Below are 22,097 nucleotides of genomic sequence, written 5' to 3'. Positions count from 1 at the left end.
AATAAAAATTTTAAGTTTTTCTTAACTTTGCTAATTTATAGAAACATTGTTTTTTTCTAAGTTTTTATGTTTTATCATGCACATTACCATTAATTACTGCAATTATAATTTTCTATTATACAAATTAGTTTGAAAATATTATTGATTTATAAAGTTTGGTTATGTATTAAATATTATTATGATTAATTATATATATAGGCTATATAGTATAAGTATATATATTATTTTTTAAGAAATTGTACAACCCAAATGGATTAGTTTTAGTTTTTTTTGCAATTTAAATAAATTTAAAAAACGTCTAATGTATAAATATAAATTACATAACGATTAATTAAATTACAAACGTTCAAAAGGTAAGCGGTTCATTTCTTAGTAATAACTTTAAGGCACAACGAAGGTGTCATAACTAGTTATATTTATATATAATTATTTATAATATTATAGATAATAATTTTTTGCAGAAAAAAGGCGAAGTTTCTCTTCAACTCATAAAAAATTTCTAAACAATAATGTATAAAAATAATATAAATAAATAAATAGAAGTCTAATGCAAAACAGTTAGTGTGTATTTTTTAAATTAAAATTTTTTTATATGTGTATGTATGTATTTTTGAAAAATTTATGTTATATAGTATTTTGGTAGTTATTTATATATGTTTGCTTTGTATGTCTCTGATGTTCATATGTGTGTGTTTGATTGGTTGAGTGTAACAGTATCAGCAGATGAGGTCTTTAGGGAATCAACCTAACCAGAGCTGTAGTCATTCTGACTATAGCTGACGCTGCACTATACTTAGGCGTCCCTCAATGCTTCATAAAAATTAATGTTCATATTCCAATTCGAAATTTCGGTAAAAAGCACTCAAAACTATCGAAATTATGGGCTCTTACTAAATATTTCAAATTAATCTCCTTGTAAGGAAGTTTGTAAATGTTGTCCGCAGTTCGACTAATCAATTTCAGAATTATTTTAAAACAATAATTGTACAGCAAAAAATTGCTTACTCTAGTTTCTGGATCCCGCAATGCGAGTGTTGTTATTTTGGGACTTAAAAAGTACACAAAAATGTCCTCTCAATAAAAATTTTCAACTAACCACTATGTGAGGGTCATTTAAGAACGAGCTAATATATAAAGCATTAATATCCAATAAATTTGAGAATTATGTTAATTTTCAATAGTGATTTGTTAGGAAAAAATTAAATAAGAACTTTGATTGTTTTCAATAGAAAATTGTACCTTTAAACCTCAGTTCGGTATGCTAAGGTGCGAAATCCGATATTGTGGACCTTAAAGAATACAGGGGTTCTCAATATATGCAAATATCATATTAATCCCAGTTTGCAGAAACTTCTAATAACAAATTCAGGCAGTTTGGAATTCGACTAAGAAAGAGCTTTGGTTTTTTTGAGGTTGCCTTTACTGATATTGACTTTAAACCCTTAAGTAGATAAACCGTTTAAGTATGTACGCACCTAAACAAAACTCGAAAACTCTCAAATAAAGCGTAAAATGTTTTACGAAGTAATAAAATACTCTCAGGTTACTTTTTACAGAATAGACCCTAATCCTCTTTGCAATTTATTTCTTGTGTCAAAACCTCATCCACTGACTTCACCGGTTTGTAGTTAGCATAAGTTATTAACTTTTGACACAAACTTTTAATGAAACAATTAGTTAATTAAATCAGTTATTTTTTATAAAACTTATAAATATATTATCGATAAATTATTAACCATTTGAGAATGTAAAAGCACTTACCAGCATTTTCTGGTGTAGTCATCGCTTGCAAAATTTTAAACGATCGACTTGGTATTGCGCTACCGGTATATTTTTTCGGTTCGGGTACTTGTTGTTCACTAGGGTGGATATATGGTTGTGGCATGTCTAAAATTATAATTATTATGTTTTTAAATGCACAGAATCAAAACAAATTTGTACAAAAACACATTTCGTCAACAAACTACTACACTACAGTCCAGAAAGCTTGCAATAAGCTCACCATTGAAATTGTAAATAGTGTGCTGCTGTGAGCTTTTTAAAGCATTACCTAAAAGAAAAGAAAATGAAGATAAAACATATAAATATATGTTTGTAAAATTGAGGGGTAGAGAGGTAAAATTTTGTAGGGAATATGTGTGTGTAAAAATGTGTGCAGTGGTGTAAATGTGTTTTGGGTAGTTGTGGTGTGCGTGTTAAAAATATTAATGTGCTTTTATTAAAAAAAGCTAAAAATTTCCATTCACCAAAAACCATTAATAGTTTTATGAAGCTTTAACCAAAGGAAGCTTAATTAAGAAGGTAACAAGTGTATTCAAATTTGTATACTTTTATTTTATTCAAAAAGTAGGTGACTCAGAAAACCGCAAGCTTTTTAAACAACAGCGCGTTAAAAAGCTTTGCAGCAATCAAATGATTTTTAGATATATATAAACCAATTATACTTGTTTTACCTTCCTGTTAAGACTCCCCACTTAGGATTTCAATTATTATTCTATTTACAAAGTTATTGTGGTAATGGAGCCCCCAAATTACATAAGTTTTCTTAGTTGAGCTTTTATTTAACTGTTTACAATAGCTTTCACCTTTAACTTCCACTTTTTCTTTTTTTTTTACATTTACTTCTCAACAACATCTTTACCGGTATCTGTGTACCCTGTCGTTTTTAAGCTTTTGCAGGGTTTTAACCCACCTTGATTCCATGCCTGTGGCGCTTGTGACTGCTGCTGCTGCTGCTGTGGATCGGCGGCGATTTGCATGCGTCTCATTTGCTCTACATTCGGTTGTTGACGCGCCTGTTGGGCGCTCATTTGTCTCGCGTATTGTGGTCGTTGTAATTGTGGCTCTACGTCGACATTGCTTTCCGCTTTCTTATCATCGCCGTTACCGTCGTCAATAGTGTCAGTGATTTTTTGCAAAATTCTAAAGGATTTCGATTGTATGGGTGACGAGCGTGGATCGCTAGAAGAAGTGGGCGAGTTGCTGGTTAGATGTTTTAGTGATGATGTCGATTAGTAGCGTATACTCTCTTGATTAGTAGTAAAAAATACAGACTTGTCGAACACAAGCGGTGCTGCGATTAAGTGACAAAGGATCATGTGGTATGTGTCTAGATTAACAGTGCTTTCAATAATTATAAGTGTTCTGTGAAGGTTTCGACAAGTTTTCTTAATATTAGGTGGAACTATTCAGCTCTTTTACGTATGGCGAATTATAGTAGAGTGTTCTTACACTCTTAATGGACGTTTTAAAACATCCTCTAATACCTAATATTCAAAAGCAGAGCTAACTGATCTTTATAAAAGCTTTCGAAGGGTTTACTTATAATTTGAGTGATTGCTGATATTCTGTGTTTTCTACAAAAAAAACATAAAATTTAATACTCGAAAGCTGATAAGCTTAACTGAGCTTTCAAGAAGCTTTCGAAGGACTTATTTAAAATTCAAGTAACTTCTGAAATTCTGTGTTTTCTAAAATTAAACACAAAACTTAATACTCAAAAGCTGATGAGCTTAACCAAACTTTCAAAAAGCTTTCGAATATCTTACTTATAATTTAAGTGATTTCTGATACTTTATATAGCACTTAGAAAGCTATAGTGACACATTACGTTTTTTCTTCGTATTCAAGAAATGCGAAATTGCTGCAAAATATTGAAAGTTTTAAAGAGCTCAAACTTTTTTAGGATAATAAATATTGTGCTGAAAAATATACAAATAGCGTCGAAAGTTTCGACAGAAATAAAAAAATTATGAAGTAGCAGTGAGCTAGTTTTGGTTTGAAAATAATTGAATATGAATCGCATGGATACCGAATTAGTGAAGGGTTATAAAATATTAGATTTCAAACAGTAATGAAATTTACAAGTTCTCAGGACTGGGAGGAAATGTAATTGTTGGCTGAAATGAGTTTCTGAAGAGGGGTATTGGTATTATAATCCTGCAATTCAAAGACATTTATTGTCAAATTTTTTTTAGAAATTTCACATAACAATTGTAAGAACCCATTTTAGAATCAAACATCGAAAAAAAGAAAGAAAAAATTATGCTTCTGAAATAATTGAAAATTTAGTGAAGCCAAGAATTAAAATATGGTTTTTAAGTTATTGCCATATTAGGTGTACGAGTTAAATATGATTTTATGATATTTTTATTTTCGACTGTCAAAGTAAGTGTTTGTTCTGATTGCTTCATGCTAAACACACAAACTGTAACAACACTGACACGTGACACAAGATACATACAATTATTTTACATCTCACACGCTACCTGAGACGATTCATTCTGTACCGTATTTCCGCCTCAAGTGGACAATCGTAAACTACCAGATTGTAGTTTTCACTTGATCACCATTAGCAGAGGCAACAAAAAAATACCAAAACAAAGAATAAAAATGTTAATAAAAAGCGTAAAGTTAGTGAAAGCTTTCTTAAATTATGTCTGGTTTACTAAAAATTCGAATGAAAGAATATATGGGAATGCGTGCCATCGAAACAATGAAATAACTGAACCGATCGAATCGTAAAAAAAACGAACTTTTAATTGCGAGCTTTTTCGCAAAGCTTTTTCACAACAGCTTACACACTTACTTTTGCAAAACGATTGGTGATGGTGAAATAGGGCCGCGTGTGCCCTCACCCTCCATAGCGATGGGTATGATGCGTGAGCGATTAGGGCCAACGCTAGCGCCATTGTTGTTATTCGTATATTGCTGTTGTTGCTGTACAATGCGTGGTGCATTCAGTTGCTGTGTGGGTGACATCACACGCTGAACAGCTGGCTGTTGAACACCAGCCGAGGGTGGGAAATTGTTGTAACCTTGATCAACAAATTGATTTGGCGAACGAGCCACATAGCTGCTCGGTGCTGTGCGAGAGATTACGAGTGAAAGTCGAGAAATTAGAAGTTATTAAAAGTCAATTACCAGTAGTGATGCCACCATAGCTGACATTGAAATTCGGTTGCTGCGATGTATTCGTCGGTGTCTGCTCTAACTGGATGGGTATAATACGTTCCTGTGACGAAGCAATATTTTTTTTTTCAAACATATACATATTTTCCATTAAAATTTCGTAAGTCACTCACCCTTGGACCAGTTTGTTGAGTTGACGCATTATTGGCAATAGGGTTGGTATTGATTTGCAAGCGCAAGCCAGTGCTGCCAATGCCATGGCCACCGAAATTCGTTGGTGCTGTTCCAGCAAACCCGTTACCCTGCTCGGGCTGATAGCTGTAGAGCTGAGGTTGCGGCTGTTGCTGTTGTGGCTGTTGTTGATAGTAAATCGGCTGTTGTTGTTGTGGCTGTGGTGGCGGCGGCGACTTAATGCGATTCAACGACGAAGGCACCACATTACCATTTTCTTCGGGACGCGCCCATTCTGGCTGATCGTTTGGCTTCGGCTTGCTGCTCAGCCAAGGCACAGTGGAGCGTAAAGGCTGTGCTTGTTGTTGCTGCTGTGGTGTTTGCTGCTGTTGTTGCTGCGGTATTTGACGAATTGGTGATTCACGTGCTTGTTGTTGCTGTTGCTGAAATTGACGCACAACAGTAGGTGCCTGCGGCTCAGTAGGTGCTGCCAAGGGTGCAATATAGAGTGAGCCGACATTAGTCTGAAATAAATTGTGCGAGGCAGGGTGGAGTTGAATTACTTGTATTGTTTATAATCTTGAAAACAGCAAGGAATGGAAAATTATTGTATAAAACAGTCGAGCTCAGCTATTGGCGAAAAATGATTTCTGGTAGTGATTATAGAGCTATCTCAAGATTTGTTTAAAACTCAATGTAATAGCAATTGATAGAATTCACAGGCTACAGATTTTAAGAGAAAATATAAAGCAGGTATATTCTAATATATGAGAGCTTTACTAGAGTTGATCTGATCTGATCTGATATCTAACTTAAAATTAATCAGCAAAGTTTGACAATTGTGCTATGAAAAATTTTCGGATCTATAAAGCTTGAAACACTTTTGATAAAAGCTTTTTGATCTCAGTAGATTTTAAGAGAAACAATAATACAGGCATATTCTAATTTTCGGGAGTTTTACTAGGGATGATGGCCTGCTGCAATGTTCATTAGAGCAAATTTTTCATTAATATCTGATTTTAAATTAATCTACAAAGTTTGTAAAATTTTCTATTAAAAGCTTGAAACAGTCTTTTAAAGTTGTAAAACATTACCTGTTGAGATCTAGACCTCTGAATTTGAAAAAATACAATCGGTTGAAGGACGTCAACGAGATCTGGACCCAAACCTAAACAAAAATACTCGAAGCTCAAAATACACGAAAGTTACTAACGAACCGACGCACTCGGCGCTTATTAGGCAACGTGAGGTTCAAACCAAAGAAAGTAAAGGTTTTACAAATGACTCAATTTAACTAGAAAGGGTGATGTGTATCATCGCCATTGACATTGAAAATATTTCTTTCATGAGCCAACGAATACAACACCGAAATCAATGAATCCCAATTTCATATAAATGAGCACGTACAAAAGTATGTGGTTGATTGAAGTGTCAATTGTCATAAAACCATCACATCAATTCCGACAATAATTTGTGACAATTACACAAAACTGTGCATGAGCTTTAATTAAAAACTGTTAATAAGCATCCAAAAATACGATTGCATAATGAAATTAATGTCAAACGAATTTACAACAGCCTTATAGCTGTACATTTGTGTGAAGAAGCAAAACAAAATCATAAAAATATTTGCGAAAAAGTCTGGTATACTCTTTAATTAGATTCTATATTAGTGTAGATACATTTGTACATAGTACAAATACAAAGAGCGCGCCATAGATAAAAATAGAAGCTTCCGCAAGTTTTGCATTTTTCGACGCACAAATATTTATGAATGTACCTCTATATGTAATTTCATACTAATTTCTAACAAACATTAAGGTATTGTGAATGTTTTTATACCCTGAACAGGGTATATTAAATTTTCCACAAAGTTATATATTATATATTAAGATCAGCGTGACGCGCTGAGTCCATTCGTTCAGTTTTCATATTTTGGTTTGAATTTTGCATATGCCATTTTCTTCCCATGAAGCTCATTTGTCGGAACCTGCGTTTTGGGAGCATTTTAGAAAAAAGCTGCCAAACTGATCGATCAAAATCTAGCCCTTGTATGGAAAATGTTTTTATTTGACATTTTGATAGCTGGCACTCAAACTAACCGAGCAGAATCAAGAAAAAGATCTTTTATCCTTATTAAGTAACATTAATTCGACTTGAAGGTTGTTTATATCAAAAACGTCGCTACAAAGAACTATCAAACCGTTTTCGGTTGGATGCGAACCATTAACGGTTACTTTTACGTTACAGATTTAGTTATACATAGAGTTGCTGTAAGAAATGCACCTGTGAAGGTATTATAGTTACGTAACGTTTCTTATGAAAGCTCTACGCGAAGTCTTTTAGAAATGATTGCTCTTTAAAACTATTTTTCTTAAATGTTCTTCATTTAATCATTATGGTAACAATTTAATCAAAATGTCGTTTTATTATGATTCTAGAGCTACAAGTATATTTGGCCTTAACAGGGAGATTTTAGTTCCAGAACCCCCTTCTCTAAACTTTTCGAAAAATATAATATGTAAAATTATCTTATTTAATTGAAAAATATTTTTATAAATTAATTCTTAAAAAGTACTTCTTTCGATAAGCTTTTCAAAAGAATATATCGAATTCATTGGCCTCGAGTTACTCGGTCTTTTGCATAAGTCGTAGATCGGTCCTTTGTGGTACCCAAAAACACACTTTTAAAAAAGGATCAAAAATCGACTAATTTCGATTCTAAATTTGGAATGTAAGTAAATATAGTAACTATATTCTAGTTCTAAAGTTAAGTATGAGAACAGAAAACACAGCTTATTTACTTAATTAAGTATCTCTCTCTCTCTCTCTTGTTTCACATGTCTAAAAACCTTGATCTAGACGACAAATTATACTATTCTACAGACACCCTCTGGTTTAAATGTTGTTGTAAATATAACCTGAGAAGACTCTCACAAGTTTTGAGCATAATTGTATGGTTTATTACTCCACTTACCGGTTTGGGACCTTGATAGGCTGAAGCTGGCTGACTTTGCTGTTGCTGTGGCGAAACATTGTTAAATATCGCAGCCGATTGTTGCTGCTGCGGCTGTGCTTGTTGTTGCGTCGGAGTACGTTGAGTGCGCCAGGGCACAGTTTGTGCCGCTGGCTGTGAGTTGGGAGAATTGTTTGCTGATGTTGATTGTGCCGGAACTCCAGCGCCGGTTGGTGATGAAGTATACAGCTTTGATGGTTGCTGCTGTGCTAGCGGTGAAATAGCTGGTGGAGCGCGTTGTTGTTGTGGTGGCTGCTGCTGTTGCGGTTGTGGACCACCATATCTGAAGGGACTATCGGTAGCGCGTTGTGGCGGAGTGCCAGTTTCGGCACGTGGACTGTCCGTTTGGCGCGTATAGACATTAACGCTTGGCGATTGAGGCGGTGCGACGCTACGAAACTCAGGGCGTGGCGATTGTTGTTGCTGCTGCTGTATTTGTTGTACTGGCGATGAAGCTGGCAAGGGTGGTGTGTTGTTGTTATAGTGGGACTGTTGTGGTTGCTGCTGCAATGGCTGATAAGATGGTGTGTATGTCGGTTGAGGCGGTGTGAATTGTTGCTGTTGTTGTTGAGTGGAGTTGTTGCTGTTATAGTTAAGTTCAGGTTGCTGGGTAGTCGTTGTTGGTTTCTTGTAACCTGTTGTATGATTGAGAAATAAATATTAGACACCTGTGTTTCAGAAAATTATTTTGTAATTTGAGGTTAGTTTTCGGAATCGTTAGAATTTGGTTTGGTATAAAGTTAGCGTGTGATTCGTGAAAGTTAGCGGCGCCAACACCATTTAAAGGATTAGTAGACCCAGTTCATTTGCTGAAATATTAATTAGTAGTGAACTTTATAAACTGTACCAGTACCATACATAAATTGGCACCTATAAACCACAAAGCAAAAGTATTCTATAGTATTAGCATGTGTCAGGCTTGTTTTGGATTCGTGGTCAAGCAATTCGTCCATGAACCCTTTAGCCTCTGCAATCTGAGTAGTTGTGTAATGGAAAATAACTTTTAGCCGATGCACAAACCACCAAAGAAAAAGAGGACCCAGGTTAGACCCATACAAAGCGTTGTTGATGTGAGGATGAAGTGATGAACCGTAAATATATAGCATAATTTTTTACGCGCATTTCTCACCATCGACATGTTCGTTGGCATCGTTGTTGTTGTTCAGTTTGTTGTTAAGACTGACCGTAGCTGGTTCACCGTAAGCGGCGCTAACGGCATGACCATTAGCACCGGTATTCGGTGAACTAGCACGATCATTTTCACCCACCATGGGACTCTTGGAGCGATCGCGCACATACTCATCCTTCCAGAAGTTATTCTTCTCCACCGGCGGTGGTACTTTGCGCAATGCCGCCATTGGATTTGGCGGTATTTTGATTTCCGGTCGGAAACCCAATGGTGGCGGTTCGAAACGTTGCGGTGTGGGCGACTTGCGTTGCGCGTTGGGCGAACCGGGCGCACTACCCGGTCCACCGCCATTCTGTGGTGGTGCTAATGTATTGGAGGAGCTAGGTGGTGGTGGTGGTGGCGGTGCGGATGTGCCATTCAATTTCTTACCCGCTACTCCGGTTGGCGCTGGTGGTGGCGGCGGTGGCAACACCTGGAACGGCATACCCATGCCGGCGGCACCGATTTGCGACGCAGCATTGCCGCCACTGCCCGGCGATTGCGGCTGTGTCGGTCTATTCTGTTGTGAAGCGCCCGTGGCTCCCTCGGCTTGTGCGTTACGCGCCAAACGTTTCGCCATGCGCTCCGATTTGATTTGTGAGAGATCAATGCCGCCCGGTGTGTAGGTGAATGGCTTCTTGTCTTTTGTCACCATTGCATTCTGAACGCAAGCGGGCGCTTCGTAGCCACGTTGAGCGGAGCCGCCATACCTGCAAATAGCAAAAAGGGAGAGAATTTGTAATTAAAGAAGTGGTTCTTTTTTTTATTAAAAAAATAATAATAGTATGTATATAATATTTCAAAACTAAGAAATACAAAATATTTAAGTATAAATAAATGTTCCAGAATGCCACTAGGATTAAATATTATCAGCAACCAAACTATTAACTATAAGTTTTTAATATCTAAAATAAAAAAATATATATGAGTTGAACTCATTACGTTCTTTGACGTCATAGAATAATTCTGAATTCTGATTTGTGCACACGTTAAGTAATTTCTTTTTATACTAAGCAGCCCTACAGTTGACGCGTGAACTGTCAATGCTGTTTGTGCCAACTATTTTTCGGACAATTTTGCTGAAACGAATTTTTCCCAGATAAATCAACAAACTCGGCTAAAAAGCGCAAACACGTGCCTTGCCGAATGATGCGAGATTACTTTTATTTTATTTTTTTTTAACATTTTTTTTGGTTATTTGCATAGTTTGTTGTATTTATAAACTGCAGACTTTTGAAGTGTTGTATTGTTGCTGTCAAAACAAAAAACTTTAGTGTAATCATCTTAAAAATAATACATAAAAATTTTTAGCGACTTTGTAGTACTATATTGTGACGCATTTTAACCAGACGGCATGCATTTAATGGCTATTTGACAGGTGTGACATGGAAACTAATGCTATATGTTTGCGGTTTTCAAAAGTGTGATGGACTGATTTTGAGAAATGGCAGTGATTTAAAAAGTTTGTGTTTTTTATAGTGGCTTAAATATCACTTTGTTATGTATAACCAGCATTTACATCTAGACGTTTTTGAGTGTCTATGAAGACATTTGTGCTGTGTCTTTTGCACTTTTTTAACGAAAATAAAAATGTTAAATTGATATAATGGAACTTTCAGGAAATTCTCCACTGAATCATTTCTTGGTTGTATGGTTTTTCAATCTTAAATTTTCTTCTATATTATTGTATTTATCACCAATCATTTATCTTTTATCTGAAGGAGCAGGTTTGACAACCGAAAAAAGTGAGATTTTTTTTGGTTAAAACAAACTACTGTATCATTTATTTTAAAATTTTAAATATATATTTATACATTTTTTAAGAATACACAGAAACATTGTTTTATAGACAAAATAAACATTTTTCGTGCTACACTTTGACGACGTTAAAATAAATAAAAATAAATATTCTCTACTAAAAGTTATTGTCCGTACAATGACCTATGAACGAAAAAAAATCAAAAATTTCAGCCTAGGCAAGGAGCATCTGTTTTATTTTTAGGTGCTTGGAATTAACTAATTACTAATATACGATAACAGGAATATTCATGAATGATTTGTTGTTTTTGAAAAACTTCTTCGGAAACTATTCAGATGATTAGAGGTAGCGAACGGCTCTCGACAAATAAAAATTATCGTTTTTAACTCTTCGACTTTAAATTGTCTAAAAATGGAGTTCAATTAAGCACTTAAGTTGCAAAGATATTAAAAAGCTTTTTTCATAGCAAGGTATTCTAATATTTCAATATTACCATGAAATTTTCTTATATTTTTTTAATATTACTGTCTTTTTTTTTTAATATACAAATAGAGTAAAAACATTATTCAAATATATTTAGCACTGATGTCATTATGACCCAACGTCATTGAGGTAGGGTTAAAATTAAAGGTATTAAATTTGAGCCGCCACAAGAATACAAACCCAAAATATTTACATGCAACAGTTACTTGTTTACCTCTTGCTCTAATTGGCAATTTGTTAAATTCGTAAAAATATGCGCATTTAATGACTTCAACGAGGAAATTAGGTTTTTCTAACTGTTGCAAATCAAGAATTGCGGTGGCGCGCTAGTACAGCAACAAAGTCTACCACAACTACAACTAAAACAGCTGTGCGACAATTTGCATTACCATAAAATTATAGCAAGACAGGTAATGCGGACGATAAAAAAATATCTATATGGAAATTAGTTGCAATGACAAGAAGAAATCGTAAGAAACCGCTAACCGCAAAACCGACAATTTTAATATAAATGTTAAGGTTGCTTGCTCAAAATATAATATACGACAGGGCCTAAACCGTATGTATCTATATATACAAGTATAATATGAGTGAACTGAAATGTGGGCCGATTAGTGGGCTACATATGTATTATATATAAAGAAGTATAAAATATAATAAAAACGACTATGAAAGAATTAAAATATAAAAAAATTAATTTTAAATATACTTCAAAGTCGATTTCTAATGGTAAAAATATTATTTTTAATTGAAAAAAAAATTATTTTGAAAATATAGATAATTTTTTATACAAATATAATTTAAAAAAATATTCCATACTATATAATAATAATATTTAAGAAATAATAATTAGTAATGCAATTAAAATCTGTAAATTATCGTCATTACAATCGTCATACACCTCAACGCCGCCATAACGCGCCATAATTAATTACATATGAACAATTCAATGTCATAATAATCTCCAACTATTGACAATTATATTTCACTACTTCCAAAAGAAGATAAACAATCCTGAACGAGCTTACACTCATAATTCAAACGCTAATACATATATGTACATATTTTAATTCGAATGGAAATTGCATAAATTAAACATGTTCCGCGCCCATTTATGGCTGTTTTGCGATATGATTTGACAGGTGTCAATGGAGACGGTGTTGAGGAGGGAGCTACATACACATTGGTTCCACTCTACTAGGTATTTCCCAGTCAGATGTGAAGTATGAAAGTTATTCCGTTAATCAAATGAGTCTGGTAGCCGTGGCTTTGACAATAGTAGCGTCTGTGCATATTGATTTTGGACAGATATGGTAGCATGAATTTTATTTTCTATATATATAGTATACGAGTAAACACTTCAGCATATGAAATTATGGTATTTTTTCAATAGATTAAATATAAAAATAATATAAATAATTGAAAAAAATGTCAACTTTCAATGTGGTTGAACTTGAACTATCGAAATAAGGAAGCTGCAAAAATGTCAGGTAGCATATACCTGGAACTGACTAAATTTGGTGTTATGCGATGATATGCTATACTTATACTATGTTATGTATAAGTATATTTTGGTAGTTTTCAAAATATTAGGAAAATTTATGAAAACTGAATGATTTTAACAATATAACTATGATATATTAAATGCATGTTTTTTTTTTTGCATCGATATGCTAATCACAGGTGGAAGGCGATATTTGACCAAAGAAATTATAAAATTTATTTATTTGTAATAAAATATATTCACATAGTATTAATAAATATACTTGTTTTATATAGAAAATTTTAAATTTGATCGATTATATTTTTTATCTTTATATGTCTAAATAATTTTCAGAGGTTCCTAATTTTTTTTAATTTTTTGTTTTCAGATAAAGAAAACGTTTCATATATGTTTTTAAGGTTATATCAACGACTAAAAGAGTACAATACATGTGAGCGAAATTGCTTTTAATGCAAGGTAAGTGCAATTATACAAGAAATATTACAATTCTACTCTATATTTGGTTTTTTTTTTTTAATTTTGACAAAAATAATATATTTGAATTTCTTTAAAATAGGAAACACTTTATTTTGACTAAAATTTTATCGAATATATAATAAAGGGCTGCACATAAGTTAATGAAATTGGAAAAAAAATAAAAGTTAAATATTTATAGTAATTATTACATATACTATCCGATCAAATTTGAACTGGACTGACATATGTTATAAACCTCGGTTGAAATGACCTTCAGTGTCTTTAGCTGATTTTGGTTTTTCCGGTTTCGCTTTACTTTTGGAGATTCAAATTCTCGATTCAAAAGTGATGTTGAAATTCTATGCTATCCCTCTGATACCAACACGACGAATTTGAATCTTTCTTTAACTTTTTAGATGTTATCGTCATTAACGGAGCTGGATGCACGACTCGCATGAGGCAAGTTTTTGATGACTTCACACCTTTTATTGAATGCTCTGTGGCACTCAAATATTTATTTTCGTTATAAAGTACACTTCCAAACATAAAATTTCAAGCAAACTTGTTGCTGAAATTTTTTCAATGGTAATAATCGCCAGACAAACTTTTCATGCCGTAAACAAACTGCTGTCAAACACGCACAAATTGTACCAGTGTAGGATTTCGCACCAGTCCGGGTCATATTTGATCACAGGGTAATGTCTTCCTTCGACTACTTGATAAAAAAAAACTTTAAGTTACCATGATTCCCTTTAAACTTCGTGATTTTGCAATATTTACAGCTAGTTAAACTGCATGTAGAATTACCAGAGCACCCAATTTTTCCCATATGCTACAGTCAGTTTAAGGGGTTACATGGGTTTCACGGTTTAAAAAAATCGATTTTTTTTATTATTGTCTTATTTAATTCTACAACATCTCTAGAATATTGTACCAAATTCTCAACTTAATCCGAGTATACAGTCCAGAAAAGCTGAGCGCTCGAGGTCAGCTATATAGTTACTTAAAACTTTAAATGCGTGTTTCTCGAAACCGTGTTTTCAAAGTTGGTTGTCAAGATTTCTCGCGAACTACTCAACCGATTTTAATGAAGTTTTACACAGGTCTTCAAGATATTCTTAACAAGGTCTTGAAGTACAATTATTTAAAACAAAAACACGTCGAAAAATTTTCACCAAAATTTGCGTTTTTTTTAGAAGTCTGCCAAAAATACAATTTTCACTTTATTTGTTTTTGCTCGATCCAACACCTGTTAATGGTCTTAGTTCAAGCACGTATTATTTTCTTTTAACTTTTGTGATCCTGTCAGAAATTCTGCTGTCAACGCGGGTGCACCTTTTTCCGAGTGACTGCCGGAAATAACGTTGTACTGACCGAGTTTTGAATATTCACAAAAACACAATCTTAACCAAATATGTATCTTCGGAATAATAATGAGTTTGAATAAAATAGCTCGACGAAACCCATGTAACCGCTTAATGGTTGCCTAATTCGGCCAAACACATCGCAGATGATAAAAATGACAACCGTTTAGGTATGACCAAGTTTAACCAGTCACACGAGCTTTACTTACGTCTTCATATCTACATATTAATATGCCACTCCAATCAACAATCATAATAATTTAAATAAACCACAACATTACATTTAATTTTCGCAAGAACGAACATAGACAGACTTATCAGTTCATTATTTTGTATGCGGTGCCGCATGCTCCCCATACATACAAGTATACACACATATAAACCTATATTATAACGACTAGTTTGCGCTTAGAACATTATGCAGTTATAATTACGCGCTTTCACAAGCCGTTAAGCGTTTAAGTGGAAATGCGTGCGAAGCGCGGAGAATTTTGCTGCAGATGACCATGAAATGATATTTCAAATAAACATATATACACACATATTTATGTATTATAATGTTATATGCCATTATGTGTCGAGTAACTTCGTTTGATTTGTTACACTTGTTTAGCGTTATAAACAGCCAGCTTTACTGGCTCTAAGCCAACAGGTTTCTCAGACACATTTCGCAATTATTTCACGCTTTTTTCGCTCTTTCACACACAAAAGTAGGAAAGTAGTTCTATCGTAAACTACTTGTAAGCGCAGACGGGCACTTTAAAGTGGCAGCGCCACACCAAGCAGCAACCGGCTAACTGCCACAGGTCACCACTGTGGAGCGCGCCAAAGTTGTATTTATTCACTTTTTCTAGGTAATGCTTTGGTGGCACCGAAAATTTGGGTCAACAGACTGGTATCATCAGCTTTATTAAAATATTAATACATACATACATAAATACATACATATAGATATAAATGCTGCGAGCACGGTGCGCTATGTGGCAATAACAATTTGTTTGCAGATTTTATGGTTGCCACCTAATGGCGAACGGCTTTCAACGGCGCTTTAATAATAATATTTCGTGGCGTTTAACCAACAACTGTGTTTATAGTGCTTGTAATGCATATTTTTTTATAATTCCTATTCATTTTTATGTGCTGCAATACTAGCTATTTTGGATAGTTGGTGGTTGATTAAGGCCATTTAGTTAAAAATAAAATATTTTTATATAAAACAAGAAAGGACATAAACTTCGGTTGTACCAAAGCTGTAATACCCTTTACAGGTGCATTTATTGTACCATAAAAGGGTATAAAAATGTCTTTGTCTTGATTTTGATTCGTCACTTTATATGGCAGCTATATGACATAAAGGTCCGATCAATTTCTTCGGAGCTGGTTGCAATGCTTTGGATAATATTCCATGCCAAATTTCGTGCAGATATCTCTACAAATAAAGTTTTCCATTAGAGGACTTGATTTTCTTCATTCAGTTTATATGACAGCTATGTGCTATAGTAGCCCGATCGATTTGCCGTAGTGGTTCGATATCGGCGATTTCAAGAAATGACCAGCTTTGCGGGGAGAAAAGCACATGTCAAAAGCTCAGGGACTAGTTGCGTATGTATGTACAGTCAGACAGTACGTATGTACAGTTAGAAAGAAGGGTAGACGGACATGGCTAAATCGACTCAGCTCGTCACGCTAATCATTTATATATATACCTCAGCGGGTCACTTATGCTTTCTTTGGAGTGTTACAAACTTCGTGGCAAACTTAATATACCCTGTTCAGGGTATAAAAATATTCATAGGGCAGTGTTTTGACAGCACTTTTGGAATTCTTACTGATTATTAGTGAAATCTTTTCAAAGGCCTAATAATCGACTAACTTAAATATATGTTCAAAACGTCTATAAGCCTTTATAAGGATATCTACTTATTATACATTACGATGATTGAAAGTTTCTATAGTTGAGCCACACAGAATAACAAAAAACGCTCAAAATATTTTCGTAAGAATCTTAAGCTTTTCTTTAGCAGTTGAACATTATGATACTGATAGATATAAACCTGATATTTGTTGTATGTTAACCTACATGAATAAAGATCTAATCCCTATCGGTATGACTTTTATACGGTTTCTCTTTTTGCTGCCTAATATCTCAGTGTCATGAAACCATTATGTTATGTTTTGTGTAAATAATATGCTGGATGCAAACTCTATTTAGCTATGTTCCTGAAGCAAAAAGTGTGGGAAACGGTTTAATTTTATGATTTTTTTTTTTCAAAAATCAGTTAAGATTATTCTATTCAAAAATAAAACAGACGTCTGAACCTCATTTCATGAACTTTTCGTCATTCTAGCCGAGCCTCGTGAATACAGTGATATGCAGTAGCTTCTACAGTTAGGTTAGATCTGAGAATGATGTATGAAAACTTATTTAGGGTTAGATCTGAGGATGATCTATAAAAGCTCAACTTTTCCGGGATAAATTAAATACCTTTTTATGGTTTATGACCTTATAACAACAACCTCTCTATAAAGTTTTAAAACCAATTTCCATTTAAACTGTGAATTAAATAATTTAATAAAAATTTTAATTAAACATACTATCTATTAAGTATATACCATACTTACATTTGAACAATTAGGTAATTAGAAAAGAAAGCCGAGAAAAACAAATATATGCCTGAACCCTATTCGACCTCAATTTCAATCATCTGCCTGATTGCCTCCTCCGCAAAACCACAAATAAACAATATTCTATAAAATCCGAAAAGCACAGCGCAAATTATCTGACTCATACCTACATTTGTTGTTTTTGATTTAATATAAAGAATTTTGCAATTTATTTCTACATATTTTCTGGCATTTGGCGTGAGTAATAATTTTCCAACACCACCACTATATTTATTGAACAGACAAAACAAAGTGAAATGGAAAAATAAATTACGAATTGTTGCAACTGACTCTAAATCTGATGAACGAAAATAGCCGAAAAAAGAAAACCAACAAGCAAAAAGTAACAGAAAACATTAAGAAAATTAATTATTTGTGTTTTCGTTGAACAAGTGTGGCAGCTGGCGTATAGAAGTATCAATATTATGCACTTTGTCTTATGTGACGGTGTAGGCTGACAATTGTATTTGAATTGTAGCGAAAATTTTTAAACAATTTGTACGTGCTCTCTTCGTGATTTTTCTTACTGGAATAATTTGCATATGAGCATAGGTTATTTCACATTTTTCGTCTATCGTTTTGGTAGTCGGTCTGTTTAGTCTGCTTTATGTTTGAAGCATTTCAACAATACGCCGCGCTTTCGTAGAGAAACGCCTTGTACAATTGTTTATTCTTTGTTGATTTCGGTATATGTTTTCACAAAAAAAGAAAAAAAAAGATGTTGCTTTTACGTTTTTTGCACTTGTCTGTTATTCATCAGTGTCTGTTAATCTTGAACTTTGGAGAAAAATTATAACAAATATTTGTTTAAAAAAGATGAAAAATTGTCGGAATATTTCAAAGTCTCTCCGGCTTCTATTTTTTGTTGCATTAATCGGGATACAATATATGTACTCAAAACTTACGACCATATGATTCAGCACAGTGGGATTGTGAAGGAAGCACAAAAGGTGACAGTCTGGCACGACCTTTAACTTATCACCGTAATTCGAGGATTGCTTAAGCATATGTTTAATGATATTTGTAGATATTGTAGTCTTCTCCAATGACTCCAACTTAAGTATGGTGTTTTTTTATACAGATAATACCTTTCAGTATAACTACTTTCAATAAAACTAATAAGTACTATTAGTTATTAAATAAGAGTCACTGTTTGAACGCTATAGCAACTCCGAATTTTGAGTTGCCCGACTACAGCTCTTAACAGCGCATCAAGACAAAAGATTTTTTTTTCTGTCTCACCTTCAAATCTTCTTCAGTAGCATCTATGATTATTTTAACATATACTCCATCCTTCGATCACTCCTATGGGCACTCTGATGTATTAAAATAAAGTCATCCATTAGATCAGATGTTTTTGAAACATTTCTAAGCTCTTTCCAAAACTAATTTTGTTTTTGTGAAAAATCACGATATTCAGAAAAGAGGAGACCCTAAGGTACTGGTAGGTTGTCAAATTTTATTTCCTGAATGTTGTATAAAAAACCTATCGATGTAAGGAGGATTCTCGAAAAGGCAACCACTACTTCGTTGCTTAGCGCTTGAAAAGATCTAAATTCTTTTTAAATTTAAAATTTTCTAAATCTTTACTTCACTATCGATATCATGGTTCATATTATGAGATTGGTAACCAAAATGACAACTTTCTGAAGTATATGCTATTTTTTTTTATAGATTACCATACCAAGTAGAAACTTATGAAAAAAGAGCAGACTAAGATCAAATGCCCCTCCCTATTATTTTCCATCTGCTTGCTCTTCACCAGTACTGTGGTGTTTCCATTAAAGACTGCTTCAGATACTTTTTTTCAAGCACTTCATTAAACATTTTTTTATCCTCTTTCTATAAATTTCAGTGGCATTCAGTATTGACATTTCTAATTTCTATGCGCCACTTCCTGCAGTTAACACAACTTAAGTATCCGCTGTGACGGCCACTTTTTTAAAAATTGCCAAACCCGTTATGAAGTTGTTTGAAGTGTGGATAATGTGCGAAGTGGTTGGGCGCTGTACCGGTAGTTGCTAGGTATGAGCGCTCAAAAAACTGATTCAGCTGAGCACCAGGAAAAAGTAAACAAAGCTGAATGACACTTTTGACAGTTAAATTATGGAAATCAACTGATATGATAGGTGCTTGTAGCTTACAGAAATCAATTGAGTAGTGAAATGCTGCTTTGTTTGCTTAGAAAAAAATAAAAAATAAACAATAGCGAAAAGTAATATTGCACACTCATTGCTGAGTCAGAGCATTTGCTGTGACCTATTTTGTAACGATTTTTTTTTAATGTTAAAAAAATTAAATAAAAAAATTTTTTGTTTGTACATATTTAGTATATTTGAACAAAAATTGCAAAATAATTTTCAAAAACCACTGATCATAATTTTTGCTATTATTAAACGCTTGTGACCAAGTTAAATCATGTGTGCTTGTTTTTAAATACATACATATGTAGGTCTATGTATATATGCCACAATGTTGTTTAACAAAAATAATGAAATATCTTGTATTTAAAAATAAATGCATCTAAATTATATTTAAAAACAACGTAAATATTGCAAAATTTTCGAAAATTATGTTCATTCTACAGGTCAACGCTGACTAATCAGAATGAAGGTGACGTGAGTGTTTTGTGCTTGTAATACTCCTCCCATAGCGGCACCACCCAGCAAAAGAGTCATGTCATTTGGCACGTCGCTTTATGACCAAAGAAATTTTGTATTCGTGTGTTACAATATTTGTTTACTTTTTTGTTTGCTCTAGAATTGCACTTAGTGGTTTGTTATACGTATATTCGGAAAACAAGACAAATTTCTTTGGTGACATATAAATGACTAAATATTGTTGATATATATTTATATACCATATACATGTATCGATGTTCATAAATGTACTCAGTATATAACATATTCATATTTATTGTTGATTTACGACTCTCAGTTTGCGAATATTATTTCAAAAATAGAATTCAACAAAAATCAAGAAATTGCGCCTTTAGTACAGCTCATTCTTAAAACATTGTATTTTCGATTAGTGAGTTTTTGTTGGTTTTTTAGCTCTTTATATACTATCTTTAATGTTCCATTTCATTTTGATTATATATTGTTAATTCGCCATTTGGGGCCCTCTTATATCTGAAGGAAACAATAATATTTGACTTAGGTTTGTTACATTACTACATTAGGGTGTGTAAAAAACAAATGCTTGTCATGTTTACAGAAACTCTTCGGTTTCTATGACCTAAATCAATAAATAATTTAGATCGATATAAATGGATTTACTATACTCACACATTACTAAATCAATTAGTTAAACTTTACTACACGATCTAGATTTTTAAATATTTTCTATGTGCCGTTGCTCCACTTACCGAAATAAGCAAGAAAGTCGGAAATCTTAAATATTTTCGTTGAAATTTTTAGTTTTTTATAACGAAACAGATCCAAAAAGCATTTTTGAGCTTCAAATTTTTGATATTGAACCAAATATTGAATGCTACTTCTTATCAGTGTTGCATTCAGGCTACAGTAGTATTATAATTAAAAACTTGATTAGGCAAAGTTTTATCACCTAAACTTTGCTAACGTTTATATGTATGTAGATGCATACGAGTATGTATAAAAAAATTGTATTTACATTAGTTTTGGCGCTAATTGAGTATTAATTATTCAATTATTTTTTGTCAAATAATTGTTATGCAATTTAGCTTATTGCCTTACAACTAATATATTAGCGAAGTAGTTACTAAAATTTTAAGATATCGTTCTGAATTTCTGCACACCTCCTTTTCTACCAAAGACTACTCATTAGTCGGAACCACCTATATCGGGTCACTATATCGTATAGCTGTCATACGTACTGACCGATCAAAATCATGTTCTTATATGAAAACTGTTTGATTTGACGAGATATCTTCACAAAATTTGGCATGGATAATTGGCCAGAGCAATGCTAAAATGTTTGAAGAAACTTTCTATATCGGACCACTATAGCATATAGCTGTCATACAAACTGAACAATCAAATTGAAGCCGTTGTATAGAAATTTCTTTATTTGTGAAGTGTATTTTAGCTGCGGTGCAACCGAGTTAATGTTTTTTCTCATTTTTTATGTTATTTGTTTATTATAATAACTTTCAAACTTATCTTTGTTAATTTATTAATGATCTTTAATGTTTTTAAATTTAATTTTTCTTTCGCATTTTTTAACTCAATTCTAATAATTAGCTTGGAAAAATGTGCACCACCTAAATATAAAATTATAAAGACGCAGCATAAAAACTTCCACTTCCCTTACTCATCAAGTTTCGATTTTCTTCCCATACTTGGTTCTTTTGCGCGCTGCTGATTCCACAGAAATCAGTGATTGCTAAAAATAGTGCAGCGATACTTAAAAATACGACACTCAGTGAATGTGCGACCCATATGTAATACTGATTCGTCGTGCAACAATTTTTTCCACTCCTTTTTTTTCAACGGCCAGCATCATCCACAATTTAATGAACGCCATTTAATCTCGTAATACTCACTTCAAGTTGCATTTTGCTTGCCCAAACAAAGGCTGCAACAAAGAAATGCGGTATACTCAACAGCCTAAGCCATAGC

The 22,097-nt window shown here is 33.4% G+C and overlaps 2 protein-coding genes across 11 annotated transcripts in view; one reads left to right on the top strand and one right to left on the bottom strand.

The window, feature by feature from the left end:
- The window catches only part of Drep4 (DNA fragmentation factor-related protein 4), an 88,925-nt gene that overhangs the window by 19,295 nt on the left and 47,533 nt on the right, over window positions 1–22,097 (top strand). For both annotated transcript variants that reach the window (XR_004975927.2, XR_004975926.2), the window contains exon 5: window positions 13,380–13,468. The gene's annotated coding sequence lies outside the window, so the exon portion shown is untranslated. The remainder of the gene's footprint in view (window positions 1–13,379; window positions 13,469–22,097) is intronic.
- The window catches only part of LOC106615528 (uncharacterized), a 66,489-nt gene that overhangs the window by 11,374 nt on the left and 33,018 nt on the right, over window positions 1–22,097 (bottom strand). For 6 of the 9 annotated variants that reach the window (XM_070107190.1, XM_070107191.1, XM_070107192.1 and 3 more), the window contains exons 3-11: window positions 9,228–9,976; window positions 8,060–8,733; window positions 5,085–5,606; window positions 4,924–5,014; window positions 4,589–4,865; window positions 4,269–4,340; window positions 2,693–2,961; window positions 2,003–2,050; window positions 1,762–1,887 (exon numbers count right to left, since the gene is read on the bottom strand). In XM_070107190.1, the coding sequence (XP_069963291.1) occupies window positions 1,762–1,887; window positions 2,003–2,050; window positions 2,693–2,961; window positions 4,269–4,340; window positions 4,589–4,865; window positions 4,924–5,014; window positions 5,085–5,606; window positions 8,060–8,733; window positions 9,228–9,976 (2,828 nt within the window). The remainder of the gene's footprint in view (window positions 1–1,761; window positions 1,888–2,002; window positions 2,051–2,692; window positions 2,962–4,268; window positions 4,341–4,588; window positions 4,866–4,923; window positions 5,015–5,084; window positions 5,607–8,059; window positions 8,734–9,227; window positions 9,977–22,097) is intronic. The other 3 variants (XM_070107189.1, XM_070107188.1, XM_070107187.1) reach the window with 3 other exon arrangements.

This window comes from Bactrocera oleae, chromosome 3 (genome assembly GCF_042242935.1).
Source record: "Bactrocera oleae isolate idBacOlea1 chromosome 3, idBacOlea1, whole genome shotgun sequence".
NCBI lineage: Eukaryota > Metazoa > Arthropoda > Insecta > Diptera > Tephritidae > Bactrocera > Bactrocera oleae.
This window is presented reverse-complemented; position numbering and strand designations above follow the sequence as displayed.